Source organism: Polypterus senegalus, unplaced genomic scaffold (genome assembly GCF_016835505.1).
Source record: "Polypterus senegalus isolate Bchr_013 unplaced genomic scaffold, ASM1683550v1 scaffold_1906, whole genome shotgun sequence".
In the NCBI taxonomy this organism is placed as follows: Eukaryota; Metazoa; Chordata; class Cladistia; order Polypteriformes; family Polypteridae; genus Polypterus; species Polypterus senegalus.
This window is the reverse complement of record NW_024386054.1, coordinates 1-23,588: the sequence shown is the minus strand read 5'-3', so window position 1 is coordinate 23,588 and position 23,588 is coordinate 1. Positions and strand designations below refer to the sequence as shown.

The 23,588-nt window shown below is 41.3% G+C and overlaps 1 protein-coding gene across 3 annotated transcripts; it reads right to left on the bottom strand.

Moving 5' to 3' along the window:
* Positions 1–14,601: 14,601 nt before the first annotated feature.
* Positions 14,602–23,066, bottom strand: LOC120522528 (testis-expressed protein 33). Of its 3 annotated transcripts, none has more exons than XM_039743431.1 (4): positions 22,786–23,066; positions 21,349–21,484; positions 19,854–19,964; positions 14,602–15,004 (listed from the first exon to the last, which is right to left on the bottom strand). In XM_039743431.1, the coding sequence occupies exons 1-4, from the start codon at positions 23,038–23,040 to the stop codon at positions 14,922–14,924; spliced, it is 585 nt and encodes a 194-aa protein (XP_039599365.1). In that variant the 5' UTR covers positions 23,041–23,066; the 3' UTR covers positions 14,602–14,921. The 3 variants fall into 3 exon arrangements, with proteins under 3 accessions (XP_039599365.1, XP_039599366.1, XP_039599367.1); XM_039743432.1 differs by having other exon boundaries at positions 22,804–23,066; XM_039743433.1 differs by having other exon boundaries at positions 22,966–23,066.
* Positions 23,067–23,588: the final 522 nt, after the last annotated feature.

Genomic DNA, 23,588 nt, shown 5'->3' with positions numbered 1-23,588 from the left:
GTGGGAGAGTTTATAAGGGCTTAAAATATATAAAAATAACCATACAGACATATGGTTTCTACTTCTATTTTCATCTATCACGGGGGGTTCCGGAAAGCAACCCCCGCGATCGAGGACAGATTACTGTATATATATATATATATATATATATATATATATATATATATATATATAGAGAGAGAGAGAGAGAGAGAATTAGGGTTAGGCTTTTATGGCCAAAAATGGCAAGCATGGGTACACATTTCCAAAATTAATAAATTCTTAAAGAGACACACACCCTATATGTACTAGTCACTAAAAGCACCATAAAATCCCATTAAAATGTCCTAAAAACTTTCTCAATTCTATACTTTATCTGTCCTCATAAAATTTCATCCATTGTGGATTAAGAAATCTGACTCAAAAGGAGGATTCAAAATATAGCGCCCCCTATTGGCCAACTATAAAATTCCACTAAAATTTGAAATAAAAATAAGGACTAAAATTTAGGTATAAAATCTAAGTATAAAATCTTAAAAGCGCACACAAAAGAAAATAAAAGTGCTTAAATAATAACTCAATCTGGGTACTAAAATTAAGGCACAAAAAAATAGTTAAAATCCCCAGGCACTCATAATTTTTCAGAGATACTCAAGGGATATGCTATTAAATTAGGGTTAAATAATCTGTAAAATAGGATTTAGAGTCGAAATTATTTTAAGATTAGGGATATAAGAAAGAGATAGAAAAAAGGAAAAGTTTAAGTTTTAACCTCAGGGCCCTGGGGTAGGAATAACAGTCCAGACCTAATCCTTTATTTTATAAAGCCAATAATCAACCAAATCGTGGGCAGCAGAAGCAGTCAGACGCTCTGGATATTCCGAGTCTCTCCATATTGGAAATCCTGGGGCCAGCAATGCTCTCTTCATGTCCGCTCCCAAAACCAGTCCATTAAAGGAGATGATCTTATTGTCAAAATCTGGATCTGATGTGAATGGGATCTGTGCGAAAAAAATCTGGACAGTACCATATTTGCATTGGAAATGTTTAATGATGTGGGACATTTGGATCTGCCGAACAATGTCCCAATAGCCTACCATCATAATGACTTTGGACAAGCCTACAAACGGGGGAATATCCTTTAATCATTTTGCCAGTTGTGATAGGGTTAAGTTGTAAATAGAAATAATCTGAACATTTTTAAATTGATTAATATTTAAATTAACTAACGTACTGTCTGAAATTATCACTATTGGATGCTCAAACTGCGGCTGCCAAGACGTGATAACCTCATAAATTTGTAAGGTTCCAAGAGGAGCATCAGATTTGGCCCCATCCATTTTATTATTTTCTTTTACAGATGCGTCAATCATCACCTTTTTTTCTTGTGATGGTAAATCTACCTTTTTGTTCACTTTATTTTGAATAGGTGAATACACCTCCTTCAACAAAACCCTTCGAGTATCAGGTATCAGGAGAAGAAATAATTTTATGAAATTTAAAAGATCGCACTGGATCAGATCCAGAGAAGGACAATTCAGAACACGGTGTACTAGTTAAAATACTAATATTCTTATTTCTACAGGGTACCTGTTCCACAACACGAGGAGGCAAGGCCACAGAGGATGTGATCGTGGGCATTTGTACTCCACTCTCTGGAACCTCACGAAGAGGAAGCCTGCCCTTCTGGGACATCAAGTCTGGACTGCCACTCCGAAGACTGCCTAGAATGGGAAAGAGTAGGGTAGAGTAGAGTGGATGAATAAAGGCGCACACGTATTGTGAAATGTGACAATGTGATCTGTGAGCATTGATGACCAAACGTTTCATGAAATACATGCTTTTGCTTCTTATTTCTTTATGTATTTACTTCATTGGTTTATTTTAGTGGCACCGCCCAACACATGACATTCACCTGGGAACCCATCAAAAGTTGAGCGGGCGGGCCCTAACCCAACCCATGCTGTTTTTTGATTGGTAAATCGTCGGTGGAGGGGAGTCATGACTTTGCACCTGCCTGTGAGCGTGGGCGTCGTAGTGGGGGGGTGAAAGGGTAATGGTTACCCAGGTCTCACTAAGAGAGGAGGGGCCTTGAGATCTTGGAATGAAAAGTTTGTTTTTGAGAGGAAGGGACCCACAGAGACTGCTCATGTATAAGGACCCCAGAGTTCTGTGGTACAGCCCTGCTGTGAGCCACAGAGAATAAGCGATTTTTGCGGCCACGCCCTGAGTTTGTGTGGTCTACCACTTTGCGGCTGAGCTGTTGTTGCCCCCACTTCACAGTCATACCGCCTAAAGCTCACCAGGGAAGATCTAACAGAGCAGAAATCTCACATTGTGGCGAAAGGAGGTGCCCGACGACAGTGCCACCTTTAAAGTCACTGAGCTCTTCTGTACGATCCATTCTACTGCCAGTGGAGACTGTGTCTGAGTTTAGTCACCAGTTAATAATGAAACACCCAAACTCTATAACCTGAAGGGGCATCCACATGGCCCTTAAAAGCACTCATATAGTGACCGACATGGATGGTCTCATCTTCAGAGGTGGCCAGGTTTTTAGGCCCCTTGCCACAATATGCTTTAATTGTGCTGTAAGGTGAGGATGACTAACATGAGAATTGAACTGGGGGGAGCATTCAACTACATTATAACCGTACAAGGAAATGTCAGATGAGCTACTCATCTTGGAGAAGTGAACCAGAAAAAAAACAGAATGTTCATGTTAGAGAAGACTAATTTAAAGGATGAATTTACTTTTAAGCAGAAATATTTTCACTTTATATAGAGCCTTTAGTGTGTGTTCATTTTGATTTCCCTGTGGGCTTTGGACTTCAGATCCTGAGGTTGTGGGTTCAAATCCCACTACTGACACCATTTGTCCAAGAGCAAACCCCTTCACCTGAATCTGCTCCAGCAGGAAACATAAAAGAAATGTAATCAATTGAATCGCAAATGTTGTAAGAGTAAATAATAAGTCACTTTAGGAAAAGAACAGTGCAGCTAACTCTGAAGGTTGAAGCCATGTAATCCCATTCCAGGATTTTGCCTCCTTTTCTGAAGTAATTTCTTTATTTTCCTCAAATCAGATGCGGCTGTTAAAGAAATAATGCAGATTCTGCACTGCAATGTAAGCATGCCATGCCATAAACTGTATAGGCTTGAAGGATAAACATATTTTGATCATTTTTGTTTCCCAGCCAAGAGCCCCATCTTACACACCCTTGTTGAATAAGCTCAGCACCAGTTGTTGACAAAGGCTGAGCTTTGAAAAGGGCAACGCTTGTGATGTCACCCTGCTTAAATGTACTCCACCTCTTAACCGCTTTACTGCAAGCTTTGGTTATCAAAAAATAAGAATATCTTTAAATACACCATCACAAATTCTGATTCGGATTCCAACAATCCATGACTTTCAGTGCAGAGTCCCCCCATCACCAGCACTGGCCACCTATCACAAGCTTTAACCCCCCCAATATTGAGTGGTCCTTCACAAGCCATGGCTGCCATCCTTCCATCTAGCATGCCTGATCCAGTTCATAGCAACATCTGGTGCAAGGCAGGAATCGAAACTGGATGGGAGGCCAGCCAATCAAAAGGTGTGCGTGTTCATCCATACAGAGCCGATTTAGAAGCACTAATTAACATAAAGTGCATGTTTTGGGGATTTGGGAGGAAATCCAGAAAGCTTGAACTCCCACCTCAGATCCTGACTCGAAGTACAGTCTCTAATATAGACCCTGACATCCTACAGCATTTACATTATCCTCTGTATATACACTGAATATTTATTTCAAGAAGAAAATAGCCAGACTTGCATAGTGCTATTTTGTAGATCCTTTTGCATATATCTATATTAAGGCCTACAAAAAATAAGTTAAAAATAACGTTCCGTTACCAAGAAATCTGACTCAAACAGAAAGAAGCAATGTGTCCAGAATTTGTAGCATTTACGATATGAATCACTTATGTCTTCCAGGAGGCTTATCAGCCTGTAAGGTCATCTGCGTCAATCATGTTGTCATATTTGTACATCAGGAACTGACACAGGCGGACGGATCAGACCTGGAATGAAGTGTCTGCTGCTGCCCCCTAGTGTTCATAATGCACAGGTTCAGCCAACAGCCACAAGAGAAATATGAACACCAAGTAGAGCTTCATGTGCTGCACGCTGCAGGTACAGAATTGTGACCGGCTGGGGAGGCTCTTTGGTGCGGTGAGGGTCAATAGTCAGCTCCTGGGCTTTTCTGATGCTGAGTTACAGACAGTTCTCAAAGTTCTCCACTTGACTCATAGTCAGTCTCAACCACAATGTCAAGTCAAGTCAAATGGCTTTATTGTCATACCATTCATACACAGTAATGCAGCATACAGTGGCACAAAATGACAGGACCGCAGTGCAGTAAATACACACAAAGAACATGTATAACATAAAAAGATACTATACTATGCTATACTATACTATGCTAAACTATGCAATACTATACTATAATATGCTATACTATACTATGCTGTGCTATACTATGCTAAACTGTGCTATACTATACCATGCTATACTACACCATACTATAGTATACTGCACTATACTGTACTATGCAATACTAATCTATACTATACTATGCTATGTTATGCTATACTATACTACATCATACTATGCTAAACTGTACTATACTATACTATTCTATGCTATGCTATGCTATACTATATATATATATATATATATATATATATATATATATATATATATATATATACTGGTCACATTACCTGTTAGAATTCATTTCAAGATATTTCATATCTCTTGCTCTGTGTGTATTTTCAATACATTTCCTCAGTTAGTCTTATGTGCCTGAACTTCTCTTGCCCAGCACTCTCTTTGTTGAGCGCATTCCCATCAAGCCTGCATCTCCAACTCCTGTCATTTTGGGACACCTTGTTCATCTCCTGTCTACTTTTATATTTCCCCTTTATAAGGTCGACTCTCAGTGTGCCTCCTACACCTTTACTGTGACTCATGTGTCTTATACTCACACTTTCTCTTTCAATTACATCACTGACCAATCACACTAAAGCCAAACTGACAAATCAATTTTACGCATTTTATTCAAATAGGTTAGATTTGATTAGATAAACGTTATTAATCCCAAGGGGAATTTCAGTTGCATACAGCAGCAGAAACATAAAAGACAAAGATATAAAATCACAGGACATATCCATCCATCCATTATCAAACCCGCTATGTCCTAACTACAGGGGTCTGCTGGAGCCAATCCCAGCACGCAAGGCAGGAAACAAACCCCGGGCAGGGTGCCAGCCCACCGCAGGGCACACCAACACGCACACACCAAACACACACTAGGGACAAATTAGGATCGCCAATCCACCTAACCTGCATGTCATTGGACTGTGGGAGGATACTGGAGCACCCGGAGGAAACCCACACAGAACCCAGGTCTCCTAACTGCGAGGCAGCAGTGCTACCACTGTGCCACCGTGCTGCCCTCCATCACTAAATAAAACAGTAAATGTCTCATTTCAGATGACGCATCCAGCTATTCCCTGAAATCTTTTATTTTTTCAGTTTCTTCTAAGAAAATCACAGTGACGCCGATATTGCAGAACAAACCTACAGGGTTGGCGCTACCACTGCGCCACCATGTCACAGGACATATGATACAGCAAATTAATTCATTGATTAATTAGTTAATTAAAACTTAACAAGTACATTGGGTGGAAGCACTGAATTGCCTGATAGCAGTGGGAAGGAAAGACCTCCCAAAGTGCTTCTTAGCACACCATGTTGGAATGAGCCTGTGGTCTAAGTGCTCCACAAGAGTGCATCCTTGAGGGGATGGAGAGGATTTTTCATGAAGGCATCAGCTTTTGCCACCATCTTCTTTTCCCACAACAGTTTCCAGTGTGTTCAGGGTTGGCCCTAAGATGGATCAGGCGTTCCTGAAAGGTTTATAACAGCATTGTGATTATTTTGTGTTCAAGTTGCTTCCCCAGGGGACTGCAGTATTGATTGGCTACCATGAACTGGTAGAAACGTTCCAGCAGCTTTCTGCACACATCTAAATGACCAGAGTCTCCTTAGCAAGTCCAGTCTGCTCTGACCAGTGCCGCTGTGTTGTCAGAGCAGTCCAGTTTGTTGTTTATGTGAACCCCCAGGTACTTGTAGCTCTGCTCCACTTCTACATCCTCCCCCTGAATGGTGACTGGTCTCAGAAGCTTCTTGTCACGCCAGATGTTCACCACCAGCTCTTTTGTCTCGTTGATCTTGAGTTGCATGTTGTTCTCCCTGCACCACAAAACAAAGTCCTCCACAACCTTTCTGTACTCTGCTTCATCTCCATTATTAATGCAGCCAATAATGGAGGAGTCATCTGAAAACTCCTGTAGGTGGCAAGCATTGGTATTGTATTGGAAGTTTGTTGTGTAGCAGGATGAACAGGAAGGGAGACAAGACAGTTCTCTGTGGTCCTCCAATACTACACACCATCATTTCTGACTCACATACTCCTGTTTGTTGGTCAGGTAGTCCATGATCCAGGAGACTATTGGGTCATCAAGATTCAAAGTCTTGAGCTTTTTTCCCAGTTGATGAGGCTGAATGAAGTTAAAAGCACTGGAAACGTCAAAGAATATCTAAATGTTGTTTCTGGCTTTGTCCAAGTAGGATCATCTCTTCTATGCTCAAAGATTGCTCTGAGAGACCGGACACACACACACACAGAGCATAGAGTGTTACTGTACATTGTCACACACGTGTGTATGGGAGACAGTTTAAGGGCTCGAATAATGATGTTTCTCCACCAGATCAGGTGTTGGCGCTCCACACTACATCTTTCTCCTTTTGTTCTTCTGCAGACCTACAGAAGATCTCACCTCTTAGAAACATCACTTCCATTTCCAGTCCCATCAGCCTACTTTCCATGGACGTCACTTCCTCTTCCGGTCCCTGTGAGCCCCCTTCTTCCTGTCACCTGACTATATAACCGCCTCATGTTCAAATGTTACCTCAGTTCTGTTTTGCACTCATGTCTGTTAAGCCCGTTGCATTAACTCAATCTGATTTTTCAAGTATATGGGGTGGCGACCCCAAAACATTTTGTTTTTCCGTTTCTTATTTTACAACACATACAGGAATACATTGTGGATGAATTGTGGTGAAAGGATGATATGTTGGGACACCAGTTGGGTTGTCCTGCTTAATTCTTTCAACAAAAAGAACTGAAATTACAGGCAGTAGAGTTCTCTCATTTACAGGTGTGGCCCAGCGGCGCTCGGTCCTCTGGGTTGGCTTGCAGGTGACATGACCAGGGGCCTCATGTATAAATGGTGCGTACGCACAGAAATGTTGCCTAAGAACATTTCCACGTTCAAATCACGATGTTTAAAACCTAAACTTGGCGTAAAGCCACGCACATTTTCACAGTAGCTCATACCCTGGCGTATGCAAGTTCTGCGTTCGGTTTAGCAGACTGGCGGCACCCAGCGTCAAAGCAGTGCTACTGTTCCTGTGTGGCTATCTTTTCTTTTTTTGATCCACATCCCTGATGTGGCTTTATAAATACACTGAAATTAACTGCATATTGTTTATTAGTTTAATGCATCTGATTGTAATTAACTTGTAACAATATAATGGTCCACAGAATGGTCAAACTATTCCAAATACCATAACTGCTTTAGCGTTGTTACTCTCACTGCACCTTCTTCTTTTTCGTCTTTCAGCTGCTCCCGTTAGGAGTTGCCACAGCGGATCATCTTTTTCCATATTACTCTCACTGCACCACTCGGAGTATTTATATCATTGTATCTGAGTGTGAATCACAGCTGTACAGCAGCTGATAGGAAAAAGAATTATTGGTATACAGCATCAAACACATGCTGCCTCAGCCATTCGCTATTTCAACTGGTCTCATCTGATAAACGCTTCAGAGCCTTTCCTGTACGGACCTCGCGGTTCACAAACAGTTTCATCCCAAGAACTCTAAAAGCGCTCTATCAGTCCATCAAGTGCTCCTTGTAGAACTGTTTGTATTTTTAAGTTAACAGTGAGGTAATTGTACTTATGATACAGTTGTAATATTTCACAACCTGAGCCACTTTATAAAGCGCGTATTTACATATGATGACGATATCATTTTTAAGATGAAATGCAGAAAAATATATTTATTATATTATACAGATAAAACTTTAACTTTAACTACACAGTGCCGCAGCTCTAGCGAGGAGCTTGAGCTTTGTTCACGGTTTGGTCCAGCCTCGCGCTGTGTGCTTGCTTGTGCTGGCGTGACACTGGAAGGATAGATGGATAAAATAATTAAACATTACGAAGATATTTCAATGTTCCTGAAACGTTTTGAAGAATTGGTGTTCTAAGCTTACAGATGGCTTAACGTCTATTACAGAGTTGATTGTGTGGCGATTGGGTATTTGGAGAAAGAAAAGTAAGGACAGGAATTGGGGGTTAGTACGTTTGAAAGAGACAGTACTTCTGTAATAAAGTATTTTATCAAAGGTCATGCACAGCGCAGCAACCATCTTGCGTAAGACGTGAACAATCACTGTGCCACCGTGTGCCCATGTTTAATAACATGCTTTAACTCCTATCATCATGAAAATTATATCAAGTATACATCTCAGTATTTTAATTATTCAGAGAGCTGTAATATCACAAATGTAATGGATTCTGTGTCCTGTCGGAGGAAGAGAAAGCCCGGAAGCACGTAGAGCACATAGAAGATTAAATACAAAACAAAGCATTTAACATGCTACTTTAGTTATGATGGGATTTGAGAAACTAGTAAATTAAACAATTTTAAGATGAAGTTTATGATGTTCTACTTTAATGACAAATTAAACTACATGATTAAAGTGGAAATTTCGAGATTAAAGTTGCCATTTTTTGCTTTTTTCACAATTTTTGTTTCAGATGGTGGGCTACGACTTGCGTTTTCACAGCGACTTTGCTATCTGACAACTTCTTTTTTTATTTCCGGCACTGTGTGACTTTGTGAACTTGAGCTTTCGAGTTTCTCTGCTACGCTATGTCACTCGATCAACTTCCTTTTGTTGTTTATACCACTCTTTAAACCTACAAATAGTACGTTTTTCTTTGCCTCCACTTGATATTCATTAAAATTCTTCTATTTTCCCCCGTGCTTTTCCCATTGTCTTTTCACAGAACACTGAGCTTAAGGGCTATTTATATTGATTTGCATATTAAAAAAGGCGTAATTCTGGGAGGAGTTGGGGCGGGATAGCAGGCGTGTGCACGTGTGTTAATTTTCACGCTGATCGGGATTTATGTAGCGGAAGAACGTGGAAGTTGGCGAACGCACAGATGTATGCATCTGGATTTTTTTGTGCGTAAGTACATTTTCGCTTTTGTGCTTATGTCATGGGCGGCACGGTGGTACAATGGTAGCGCTGCTGCCTCGCATTTAGGAGACCTGGGTTCGTTTCCCGGGTCCTCCCTGCGTTGAGTTTGCATGTTCTCCCCGTGTCTGCGTGGGTTTCCTCCAGGGGCGACGGTTTCCTCCCACAGTCCACAGACATGCAGGTTAGGTGGATTGATGATTCTAAATTGGCCCTAGTGTGTGCTTCCTGTCTTGCGCCCTGTGTTGGCTGGAATTGGCTCCAGCAGACCCCCGTGACCCTGTGTTCGGATTCAGCGGGTTGGAAAATGGATGGATGGATGCTTACATCGTGTTATAGTGCGAATTCTACGCATGGCACTATGCATGAGGCCAGGCCCCTGGTGTTATATCTGTAGAATCCCTCCATATATTCTTTTTTTAAATAAGTGTAACCCAATTTCAGGCTCTTCAGGAAACAGAGCCCATCCCAGTAGCGGTGGATGCAAGACAGGAAACAACTGGGTGCCAGTCCATGGCAGAGCCCACTCACAAAAAGCACATACAGTACATACGCTAGTCCAAATTAGCTTTACTCAAAGATGTGGAATAAACCCAGAGTACATGGAGAGTAAGCACACAGACAATGAGGAGAATGGGCAATTGGGCCGGAGACAGAGCTGAAGTTCTTGAGCCCTGGGCCTTCCACTCATGACTGACACGTCAAATAAAAGTGTGCTATTCAATCAAATGAAGATGTTTATTGGACATCAAACACCATCTAATAACTTCATTATACAAGCCTAGCAGATGGCACATACTGCATGTGCTTTAGGTGGAGATCTGGCAATGGGGGGAAAAAACACAACAGTCTTGGAATTCAACAGGCCAACCTCATGGTAACGCAAATTGGGAAATAATATGGTCACAGTTTGGCTGCCTTCCTTCCCCATAAGTGATGACAAAAATCGCAGGCACTGATTCACTTGAACTGAGTTTTAGCTAAAGCCGAAAGAACGATGAATCGCTAGATACTCCCAAGCTGGACTCTGTAAGCAGTGGGATTATCGACAGTTAGTGTTCTGTTACAGACAGGGTTTGTTTCCTGGTTTTATTTTATTTTAATTTCCTGTGCCTTCTTTCTTGATGTTAAATTATTTTTCAAAATGTTATTGTAATTATGTATATTTGTTAATAATGTTGTGACTTTCTCCTAGTCCTTTACTAAACAACAAAAATCCTCTAACATTCTGTTAATAGATTCTCAAATTACATTGTTTGGATTGTCTCTACAAGCCAGTTGGAGCTTCTACAGTATCTCCCTTGTAAGCCGCCTTTGGGACTTTTATGACATTTTAAACCTTATAAACCCATTCCGCATGTTGGCCAAAGCCTACAGGTAGTAGTTGGGGCCTAGCTTACCAGGGTAAGGCCGTATCTAGGCAGACTGGAGAAGGTCCTGGCCTGCTTTTTAGGGACTTTAAGGAGGCCTCATAACCTTTTTGTCATATCCATGACTCCAGCTCATGAAAGCATGGGATCTTCTAGATCATTCACCTTACAACCCAGACGTCACGGCAAGTGACTTTTAGCTCTGCATTCCATTGAAAAAACACTTGGTGGTAAGCAGTTTGAAACTGATGGTCAAGTTCGGAAATCCAGACATAATTTCATAGTGTCACAGTGGAATAAATATCTGGACAAGTTTTGGAGATTGTTTGAAAATTAGCACTTGACTACATCTTTTATGATTTGTTTATGATCATACCAGCCTTCAAGTATGTAGCGGTCCAGTGCTGCTAAGATTCATGCCATCGAGAAGACGGTGATTTATTTATTTTTATGATGGGGATTCCAGGGACGCACCCAGCCTTGACCCGACCCACACACACTGACAAATAGAGACAAAAACAAAGCAAACCAGTAATCAAAAAACAAATAAAGAATGTAATGAAAACAACGATACCACCCCTGTTCCCCTTACGGTGACTATACATTAAATACACAAAACACACACAGCAAAGTCCATGAAAAACGGCAATGGATGAAACGTAATGATGAAAATAGATAGTCCAGAGATCCGCACGTTGAATGGGAATGTAAAGACAGTCCTACTGGTAGTTCCTGAAATGGTGAAGACAGGTGGATGGGTTCAGGAGCGCTCCTTTCTTCGCAGGATGGCCATGAATCCACTTACAGTCCTCGTGTACGCAGGCAGACTGCAGACAATCCAGACCCCAGCCACGAAACGATCCGGGACAAAACGAATAAGTACAGGAAACCCAACAGAAGGCAGGCCGAGAGACAGGAACTTGAAACACAAATTACAAAAACCCTCCTTTTCTTTTGGTCACCGACCCCGTTTTTAAAAGAAGCACTGACCTCCTTTGACCCCAACAGCCTCTGCACCCTCAGCAGAAGACCAATCAGAGCCACTGCAGGGACTGCTGGGAGTTGCAGTTTCAAATTCTAGTAGCACTGCTACAAGTAAATGCCTGAATCAACAAGGTTATGTTACTTTACTATTATAAGTATGCTGTGTCAAAGCGCCATTCTAGTGAGCACTTTATGGGCCGTGATCATGAAAAATATCAAGGGAAGGAAATTAACGGGACACCATCAATAATGCCATTTCAAGCTTTGCGTTTATAGTGTAGGAAGACCTCCCTGTCTAACACTGATGTCACTTCTTTTTTTTTTCTTTTTTCGGTATTATGTTTTTGTTTATTAAATACTCTTGATATAATGAGTCATTTTTAGAAGTAACAGTGATGACAGAATGCAATTCCATGTGTTAGTAGACTCCATTAAATGTGTTTTCTAACAGCACTTTACTATGGAGTTAGAAATCGAGCACCAAGCGGCTTGTGATTTTATTGAAATCACACAACATTTCATACAAATAGATCAATTTTACAAGAAATAGGACTGAAAACAAATCAACCCCAACCACTGAGAAAGAGAGCATGGGCAGCAGAATAACACTTAAACCTAGTAAAAATAAGTATATAGATAAATTAATAAGTGAATACAGATGAATGGAGAAGAGAAAGAAAAGAAAAACAAATGGGGAGAGAATCTGCTTCCTCAGTGCTTTAAAAGCTTATTCTAAAATGTCATTGATTAGATCCTGCCAGGTTTTGAAAAATTTCTGCACAGATCCTCTAAGTGAGAATTTTATTTTTGTCCAATTTCAAATAATATAAAACATCGGTTACCCACTGACTTAAAATGGAAGAGCTAGGATTCTTCCAGTTGAGCAAGATAAGTCTGCACGCCAGTAGTGTAATAAAAGCAATGACAGTTTGTTTGTTCTTCTCCACTTTAAGGGAGTCCACCAAGCACAGCTGTTGATGGGTTAGGAGGTATGGTGACATATGGTATGTTGGTCCAGGATGATGTTAGTTTGGCACAGGCCCAAAACATGTGACCCAGTGAGGCTGGAACTTGATTGCAACGTTCGCAGGTTGGATCCTGCCCTGGAGACATTTTGGACAATTTTAAGCGAGACAGATGTGCTCGATATATAATTTTGAGTTGAATAATTGTATGCTTTGCACATGTGGAGCTCAAGTGAATTCTCTGCATTGCTACTTTCCACTCCTTTTCCGATATGTTGAGGGAGAGATTCATTCCCATTGTCCTCTTGGATCTTTGAAAGGGAGGGACTGTAAAATGGTTTTATATATTGCAGAGATGCTGTATAAGTCCTTGAAACTGATCAATATATTTTCCAGCATAGAGGGAGGTGGGAGGTGACGAAAATTGGGCAGTTATGAGTGTTCACATTGGGAATGGATGCAAATACATTTTGGATGAATTCCCTATCATCCACATTGGGTGCAAAAACATTTATCAAAATCACTTGCCAATTAAATGAATTACCCATAACAATCATGTATCTCCCTTCAGGATCAGATACAACATCTGATACCACAAATGAGATTGTTCTATGTATAAGAATTCCCAAACCTATAGTTTTTTTTGTAAAGTTGTAATTGAACATTTGGCCAGTCCAGTCTTTTTGCACCCAGAACTGATCCTTGATTAATAACTGGGTCTCCTGTAAAAATACTATTTTTGCATTTAGACTTTTTAGGTGAGAGAATACTTTCTTTCTTTTTAATTCGTGATTCAGGCCTTTAACATTCCAGCTCACAAAGTTAACTGTCCCGTCTTGGAGACATTGATTCTGAATTTTTGATGTCATTTTGTAGTCTTAACCAAAAGTGAGACCGCTTGAACCTTAATATCCAGTTTTCCAAGGGGTTACTTCTGCCCAGTTACTGAAATCCCACCTCTTCTGGTCTGGTCTGGCCACTATTTAAATGACCTAACTGCAGTAAGTGGGTGTTCATCGATCGATCTGCTTCTAAGGAACACAGGCCATGCTAAACTCGAAGCTAATTTTGGGTATCGTGAGGGAGAATATGCAGCCCTCTTGGATTCATTTTCTTTGAAGATACCAACATGGACTCCAGCTCTTCATCTTCCTTTTTCAGTTTTGATACAACTTTGTGGACTAAAGTGAACCAGTGGTTGAAGTGGAAAAAAAGAAGAGTTGGTAACGCCAGGTGTTTTGGTTTCTTCAGTTAACTTGGTGGAGGGGATGGAGATGTATTAGTCCATCATGATGGAGACTGATTCCTTCAGAGTGCCATTGAGTATCGTTGGAGTTTACAATTGTGAGTATTGTGTTCTATTGATCTTTTGTGGGCTTCTTGCTTCCGTTCTTGGATTTCAGTTCTCGGATTTCATATTGGGACTTGTTTTCCTTTTTAGGCAAACCCTCATTGATCCTTTTTTTTATATTGCATAATTCAAATAAATTTCCTGCATTTATATATGTATCCCTATCAAGTAAGATGTTGGTGGTTTTCATCTAATTTGTAAGACATATTTTTATATTTATCTATATTTTAGAACTTTCGTAGCATTTTGAACTTAATTAACCAAAGTCCATTTTAGGCATTTGCAGGCCGAAGCCTACCTGTTGTGTTTGGGGGCTAGCTGCCTGGGATAAGGCCATCTCTGGGTAGGCTACTGAAGGATCTGTCCTGTTTTGTGGATCTTTTTTTTTTTTTTGGAAGCCTTAGACCCTTTTTGCCATGTTTGTGACACCTGCTCACAATAGTAGGAACCAAAAGTAACTTATGAATATTTCAGGATTGACCCTAAAATTCTGTTAGAGTCCAACTAAAAACACAAATTTAGACAAATTGATGTTAAAATAATAAGAAGAACAAATCTCATCTGAGTTATTTAATTCACAAACATAAATTTGTTTTACCATCTTCACAGCATTGGAAAGGTAAAGAGAAATGTTATGTTAGGATCCTTAAGAAACAAGACCATCAGGTCACGTCAGCCTAAACTCACAATTTCTTGTTGTGTGGAGCAGGAAAAAGTTGATGTGCAGCCTGTTGTATACTGACCTGGAGCTGTGGACAAAGATGATTACAACAATGAAGGTTCAAATGCAAATACCCTAGAGGTAAAGGGAGTGTGTAGAGAGCAGTACGGTCATCTTTAAATCCTTTCGTCCATGACCACCAGCCATGAGAAGATCAGGAAGAGCAGGCTCTAAGTTTTTCCAGGGCTTTTCTGCGCCTCGCCCAGAGCTTTCTTCAGACGGCTGTGAAGGATGTTTTTTTCTGTCCACCGACCTATGGAGCAAGACCCGGGACAATCACTGGAAGCAGCACCACAGACACGGGGCTTAATGATTTTACTAAAGAAAACAGCTTTGAAAGTAGGAGTCGGTATGCTGTTTTGACTAGGAGCCATGCAGCTGATGATCACATATGACATCAATTTATTTTAATAAAAGTAAAATAGAATGAAATCAAATAAATCAATACAACATACACAAGAATCTGTCTATGCATCATGACACCTGCTTAGTCCCGGTCCAGACTGCAGAAGAAGAGTCGGGATCACGTTAATGTTTGTGCTGCTTCTGTCAGGAATGTGTTTGCATTTATGGTGTATTCTTTACAGAAGCTGAGAGAGGACATGCAGTATCGTTATTATTTTAAATTGTTTCTTCGAGATAACAGACTAATTTTATCAAGATCTCGAAAAAACAAACTTTGTTTTCGCAAAAAAATTGAATTATTTTATCAAGATCTCGATAAAACAAAAGATCTCCTTTTCTCGAAATTATGAAATAATTCTATCGAGCGTTTACTGTTTAGCTTATTGAAGCCATGTCCTGTTTGAATTGGCAGAAGAGCCGAACTGTATTGATCAGTGCGTCACATTTTTGTTCAATTAACAACTGACGCAGGCTGAGATATATTTATGCCTTAGTTTAGAAAATAATAACGTTAGTGTCTCGTCATTTAAGAAGACGGTTAGCAAGGGTTCAGCTTTATAGGCGTCGCAATCAAAGCGAGCCTGATGCCAGGAGCAAAGGTTAAGTTTCATTTTCTTGAGATGGCAATAAAATGATTCTATTATCTTAAGAAAACAAATTTTTGTTTTCTTGACATCTCGATAAAATTATTCCATTATCTCGAGAAAACAAAGTTTGTTTTTTAGAGTTATGGAGACCTCATCCATCAAGCTGCCTCCCCATTTGGCCATTCCATGGCTGAAACGTTGCTCTGATGAAAGGACCCCTCTTTCCCATGATTCCTGTGATCCTCCATCAGGGATGACTTTACCTACATATCTTTGGACTGTGGGAGGAAACAGGCGCAGACACGGGGAAAACATGCAAACTCCACGCAGGTTGGACCCGGGAAGCAAACCCAGGTCTCCTTACTGTGAGGCAGCAGCATTACCACTGAGCCACCATGCCATCCATTAACTAATTACGCATTTATTAACTCTTTGAGGGCTGAAATTTTTTTTGCATGCAACCCTGTTTTCTGAAAACCACACAAAGCAAAGGTTTCACATGTAAATCAACATAAAGTGTCTGTTTCTGTGGCTGCTGTCGACGCCTGCTCAGTGTCTCTGGAGGCTGTGTAGGAATGTGTGGAGGGCCAGCTGTCTGGCTTGTCTTCAAGTGGCAGTGCGACACAATCTGTTTTGTATCTCTTGTCATCATAAGTGGCAGTCCTCCCAGGTGAACATTGCCGTGGGCACATCAGCTACACAAGCGTGGAGACCGATTATCTGAAGCCAGTACCTCACTTTCGTTTTCAGTCTCCACCTTCAGATCACTTGTATCAAAATCAGAGTCCAACAAGTCAGAGTCCGATTCGGTAATAGTAGGCAAAATGTCTTCCACTGAGTTTTTTGGTTTGTGCATTCCCTTTGGTTTCTCGTCAGATGTCGATGCCATTTTAGAGGATGTTTGCTCTTTGCTACTCATACATGCGCAGGTAATTGAGGTCAACTCAACGAAGCTAACTTTCCTTCTAACAAAGAGAGTTGAACTAAAACATAACAGCGAGTTTTGTCGCTGTTTATGGCTGATTACCGTCCTCTACCCCTGAATTTCGACAAAAGTCGACATCTGCCCTGAAAGAGTTAATATCTATTCACTTGCCTTGTATTTATTTGTAATTATTTATGTATCTATTATAGTATGGAATAGTTCTTTACCTGTGTTGCACTTGTCCTGTGTTTATGTATACGTCCTGTTATTTCATACCACTGTATGCTGCAATATGGTGTATGGATGGTATGACAATACAGCCACTTAATTTGAATATTTTTCACTTTTGTAAATTTAGAAAAGCATTTGACTGCATCCCAAACAAAGTCACACAATGACCGATGCAGTACATGGGAGCGGAGGAATGACTCATAGATGTGGACGTGTCCATGTGTGATGGTGCCGAGTCTGTATGGTGTATGGAGACAGTGGGAACTTTAGCATGAAAGTACAAGTAATTCAACACTGCCAAAGTAATGGAAGCAGTAACCTCAGAAATACGACAAGAACTACCAATGGAACTTCTACAGCATATGCAGATGATTTAGTTTTAGTTCCGAATAGTGAGGAAGTCAAGTGAAGTCAGGTTGGGGAGCATGCACTGGTACAGTGTGTTGCCACACTCACCCCACGACGAAACAACTCAGGATCCCAGTTGGCAACCCCCTATGCAGACATGCGGTCCAGTCCCACCCTCCAGAAATGACCCTCTATCTGCCGCAGCCAGGTGTTATGTGGGCGACCCCTTGGCCTGGTCCAGCCACTCGAGTCCCCAACAATGAGGATCTTACGAGGCAGATCACCCTCGGGGAAATGCACCACGTGGCCATAGTGCTGTAACTGACGCACCCTCACAATTAGGGCATCCATTCCCGGATGGGTTTATCCATTCCCGTGAATTCGGGTCTCCCACATGTCATTCCCAGGAATGCCGAGCTCCCGGGGATGACACAGTGCATGGGTATCTCACATGTGAACGGTTTTAGAATGACCGGCAGTATTTTTATTAACACTACTGCAATATGTTGACACCAATAAAAGACAAACCTTATCTATAAGCAGTTCATGCTGTCATATAAGTACATGTATCTAGTTCAGGGGTGCCCAATGCGTCGATCGCGATCGACCGGTAGATCGCAAAGGTAGTGCAGGTAGATCGCGTTGCATTCAAAACGTTAGTCTATCATATATCCTCCCTATGGCGTTTGCCACTTGATTGACATACAGGGCGGCCAGTCTGAGATCTCTTTTCTTCTAACACACTGGTCATCCCGCACCCGCGATCAAACGCGCAAGCTACTGTAAAGCTTCGGCTGTGATCTAGTTAGCCTTCCAATTTATATCGACTAAAGAAGGGATTTAAAAAAAATTCTTTGAGGAGGGTATGGGCTGGATGTGGAATTGGAAGAGGATTTTTTTTCTCACAATGTCACAATCGAAGTGCGTTTGTCTGATCTGTCAATCTATCATTGCTATTCCAAAGAAGGAAAATGTGGAAAGGCACTTTCGAACTGTTCATAAAAACTACGAAACTGACTTCCTTCCGAAAAGCAATCTGAGAAAGAGAAAGGAGGGCGAACTATAATCACAGTTAATCGGACAGCCATCATTTTTCAGCGCCTTGATTTGGGGAACATCCAAAACCTCTCGTCAGAGCTGGAGACGCAATGGAAGGTGTGTGTGCAGCTTGACAGCATACACCACACAGAGCAGATTGAAAATTGCCCGTCAGACTTTGACAGACGGTTTCAAGACTCAGCTTTACTTGAGCCAATCACTACATTTAAGTGCTATCCATTTAGGGAAGATGTTGAGGGTAATTCACTCGCATCAGAATTTGCAACGCTGTTTCACCGTGGGCCAAAAAACCGTGACACTTGATTATTTTCAACGTTAACTCTGTTATTTCTTGATCGATTTTTACACTTTTACACGCTATATATGCGAGCTTGGCCAATTACAGCAGTTTCATTCCTGGGAATATGGGAATGAAAAATGTCCGGGAATCCCGGGGTCCCGATGATCTCAAGCCCGGGAATGGATTTCCTACTCACAATGCAGGTAATGTGCCTCATTCGGGACTCCATGAGCAACACAAAGTCAAACCAACTGTACCCAAGGATTCTCTGAAGAGACACAGTACCAAAGGAGCCTCAGATCACTGGATAGCGTCCATGTCTCGCAACCATATAGCAAGACAGGAAGCACCAGGACTCTAAAAACTTGGTCCTTTGTTCTTTTGCATACATATTGGCAGACAACTTTCCAGTGACCTCATGACCCCCCTATGCTCTCCCAATCCATCTACTGATTTCATAGGAACAGTCACCAGAGACATGAATGTCACTGCCAAGGTAAGTAAACCTCTCGACAAGTGAGGAAGAATTAAGAGAAAAGTCCTTGAAATGGAAACACAGATTGGGCGAGAAGGGATTAAAAACAGTTCTGGACAAAAATAAGGTTGTGATGGTAGGTGCCAAACAGGGAACTACAGAAGAATCTGAAAGGTGGCCACGCAGAGTTCATGGTAGAGGCGTAGGTTCAGACTCTTATCAAGTGCACAGAATGTGAGAAATGGGTTCACGGAGAGTGTGGCGGCGTAAAAGGGAAGATGACAAAGTGCTGGAACCCCAAAGCAGGGTGTAGTTTGCATGCCATGAAAGTCATAACTTGCGATGTCACTGTAGAGGGGGTATAAAGGTCAGGCTCGCCCACTTCTCTTTTTGTGGTGGTTACATTGGTGTTTATGGTGATTCAAGGCTTTGACTTTGCATTACACATTGGGTTTAGATCATAGGTAACCTAAACTTAACAGCTTTTGACGTTTTGTCTGAAAATTGTGACAATGATTTTGCTTTGTTCGGCTCCTGCTGCTGCTGCCTATTCCCTTCAGACAAATCAGTTTCTATATGTCTTATTTCAGACTTTGTTCCAGTTTTGGTTCTTCTTTACGCACATTTTAACGACTCTGTGCTTTGAAAAACCTGCAGTGACTTATCACATGGCATGTCTTTTCTGATCACTTTAGAAACTGCATCCTTCCTGTCATGTCCATGTTCCGAAAATGGCAACATAAATGAAAAAAATTACTAAACTGAGAACAGATCATAAGTGAATTCCCATACCTAGGTCATCTGTCCTTCTTCCGAACCAGACCTGTGGGTTCCTGCAAGACTTGGCAGGCACGTCAGGTGTGAAGGAGTCATTGAACAGAGATTGGCCGGGCTGAGGGGCTCCTAAATTAGAAAAAAAAAACTTTAGTTTCGCAAAACTCAAGTATTTCATTAGTAAGAGTGCTTCTAGCATTTAGGAACTTCTTTATTTGAAATAAAAGGGGTCTTTTCTATACTTCCCTTTTTTCAGAAAATTTAAAGTCGTTCTCAGATGACAAACATTTTGAAAGGTCACAATCTGAAAGTGACACTGCCTACATACTGGGTGACATTAACACTTTGATTAGAAAACCAACGTGTCAGCGCAAAAGGTCAACAAACAACTGCTGGAGGTCCACCCAAAGGTGTCAAAGAGTTCTCAGAAGCAAGAAGAGCAAAATTAGGAGGAACCCACCCAAATGGACAGTGAGCACAAAAAGGAAAGAGTTTTAAACAGAACAAGATCTGTTCGGCCATCATGTTATCTCTCGTGTAAGGAGGATCGAAAGCTTTCAAGTCAGTTATATTGGGGGCCAAGCAGTTTAAAGAGTGATACGTTAGTTTAAAATAACACATGTTAGGAGAGCTGATAGCAGTAAATGCCTTTAGTACGAGGGGGAGTCAAGCTAAAGTTAGAAAATGGGATTTATTAGAAAATGGAATGCACCTTAACAGGGCCATCTTAACGCAAGGGCACACAGGGCAGTTGCCCGGGTGCCCCATGCTAATCTATATATGCTGTGACTTGCTGATTGGTTGTGTACTGCTTTGCCCGGGGGCCTATAATGCTCTTAAGATGGCCCTACACCGTAACAAAACTGATCATGTCATTTCTCAATGCACTTGTGCCACCCTGCCTAGAAATGCCTGGATTCCAGCAGAATAAAAGGTTGGGTCATGTCCTCACCAGCCACTTGTGCACCCGAGTTATTGTTGAACACTACAAGTCGAGGGGTATTACAGTCACTAGTGCAAGTTACTGTGACTTTCTGGAGACCAATGTGAAGGCTGCTATTTGATCCAAGAGGTGGGGATTGCTGTCTCAAGGGGTCCTTTTGCTGCCAGACAATGACACACTGCTAAGAACACCAAGGCTTTGTCTGGAGAAATAGAAGTTTGAGGTATTGCCACATCCTCCTTATCCGCCAGATTTGGCACCCTGGGATTGCCACCTTTTTGGACCGCTAAAAAAAACATCTGGGCGGTCGTTAATTCAAGACATATGATGACAACGTGAAGAAAGTGGTGCACGAGTGGTTGCGAGGACAAGACAAAACCTTTTATTCTGCTGGAATTTGGGCAAGTGTGACACAAGTGCATTGAGAAGGGTGGAGATGACATTGAGAAATGACATGAGCAGTTTTGTTAAGGTCCGTTCCATTTTCTGATGAATCCCATTTTCTAACTTTAGCTTGACTCCCCCTCATACCTTATGTGCAAGAAAGCAAATCTTTCCAAATTGCATCACCTGGGAAAGTGTTGGCTCTCAGGGAGTGACCCAGTGCTTGGTATGGTGAGCCCAAGTCACAAGAAACGTCTGCTGCTGGGCCTGCTTGACTGGGCTTGAGACTGGGCTGAGCCAAAGACTCCATGAAGGCCCTCAGCTGCAATAACAACAAACATCAGTTGGGTTAACAAAGCAAGTTACATCCATGTTGTAGACTATGAAGGGCAAGGCAAGGAGGTGCTCACTCTAAACTCAACATCTATGTGAATTTCTTCCAAATGCCCTTAAAAAACATTCCTACAACCTGGGGATTAAGCCCAGGGAGACAATCAGATGACAAGGAATAGCCATTGGAGAAAATAGTAGGGTACAAGCACCATGTGACCAGGGGACAAATATAATGGTTAATTGGTGATGATGATGATGATGATGAGTAATTCTCTTTGGAACAGACTCTTCGGTCATTATTGTCAAATGTACAGAGTACAATGAAATTCATACTTGCATGTGCTCATCGACGTGCAACACATTGCCACTCTCTGGAGCCATGAATAGTGAGTAAAACTACCTTAACTAGAAACTGCTGTCTTCCTTACCTTTTACCACTACTGATTGGCTTTTCACATTCCCACTCACGATCGACCAGGTCAGTGGCCACCTTTATAGAGAAAGAAACACACCACCAGCAGGCCTTTGACAGATTCGCTGCAGGCTCTCATTTAACAGTGTGTTTCACCTTGCTCTGTCTGAGATGGTGTGGTTAAGTCTCAGGAACTTTGCAATCCAGCAATAATGATGATTGTACCTCTTCCTTTCATCCTCTTTTGTTAGATAGATAGACAGATAGATAGATAGATAGATAGATAGATAGATAGATAGATAGATAGATAGATAGATAGATAGATAGATAGATACTGTAACACATTACTTCATAGATAGATAGATAGATAGATAGATAGATAGATAGATAGATAGATAGATAGATAGATAGATAGATAGATAGATAGATAGATAGATTTGGACTTTGTTTGTCCAAAGAGGGAAATTTGTTGTCTTAAAAGCTTCAGTCAAACTAAATAACCATCTTGAAACAGATGACAGCTTTTCTATTCCTCTCCATTAGGTAAAACGCAAATGTGGTACAAAAGAGTGGTTGCCCGTGATCAATTCTCTCTCCTCACTATATATATAGATATGTCCTGCCGACTATGCCAGTGTAACAAGCAAAACAGAAAGAGATGCCTTGGTTTAATTATTTATCACCCTAAACCTGCCATTTTGGCAGGGGCTTGTAGGCTTTGCATATCCACTGTATTTTTGAGAAGCTTATGGCTGCTGAGTGAGCATTGCAGAAAGAAACCCTGGGCTTTTGGATCAGTCTTTTTTTTTTAACAAAGACATCAGTGCCAACTGCACCTTTCAAGGGTGGCACACATACTCTACACACAAGACACACACATCAATCGAGCAATTTACTTCCGCTTCTGTCACCAACTTCTTCACATTTGCAGTCCCGAACTTGTGCAAGATGTTGGCAGGAATGAGGTCTGCAATGGTGGTCCCGGGAAACCGCTCATTGTGACTTGGCATTTTAGGATTTAAATCTTGGCTGCTTTGCCTTGAAACAGGGGTACCCACAGGTGTTTCATGGGACCCGTGACTCCTGCTTGATGCCACTCTACCATCATTCACCTCTGCTTCATTCATTTTCATTTCCCAGTGAAGTGAACATGAGATGAGATCTGTTTCCTAGAAATGAGAAGAATGTAATACACTGCTGAATTTGACACCTCAAGTCATAACGCCATTGATTCCGCATTTCAGTCTAATTCCAGTTTTATTTTTGCACTTTTAATGCTTCATTACAATTCCTTTAAAACAGTTGTAACTTGTCTTTCTTTGACATATCAGCACTTGATGCATCCGCTAAAGACAGCAGGCACAAAAATCTTAGGGAAAAGGGATGGGCTACAGACACAAGGAGGACATGCAGACACCGCCAAGGCAGTGCCCTGATTTCAACTCGGTAAAAATGAATAAAAAATTATGAAAACCCCCGACCTACTGAATTATCATCCCAGCATTGTGCTTGTTGGTTTCTGCCATGCATGTGCCACACTTCAAAGAGGGATAATGTCCTCAGACCCACAGGGTAATATACATTGTCAACATGAGAAATCTAATTAGGGTGTTCATACGCACCAGAAATTGCACCCTTTGGTTTTAATTTCCTGGTTTTTCTTGTCCATTATCCGTCTTCT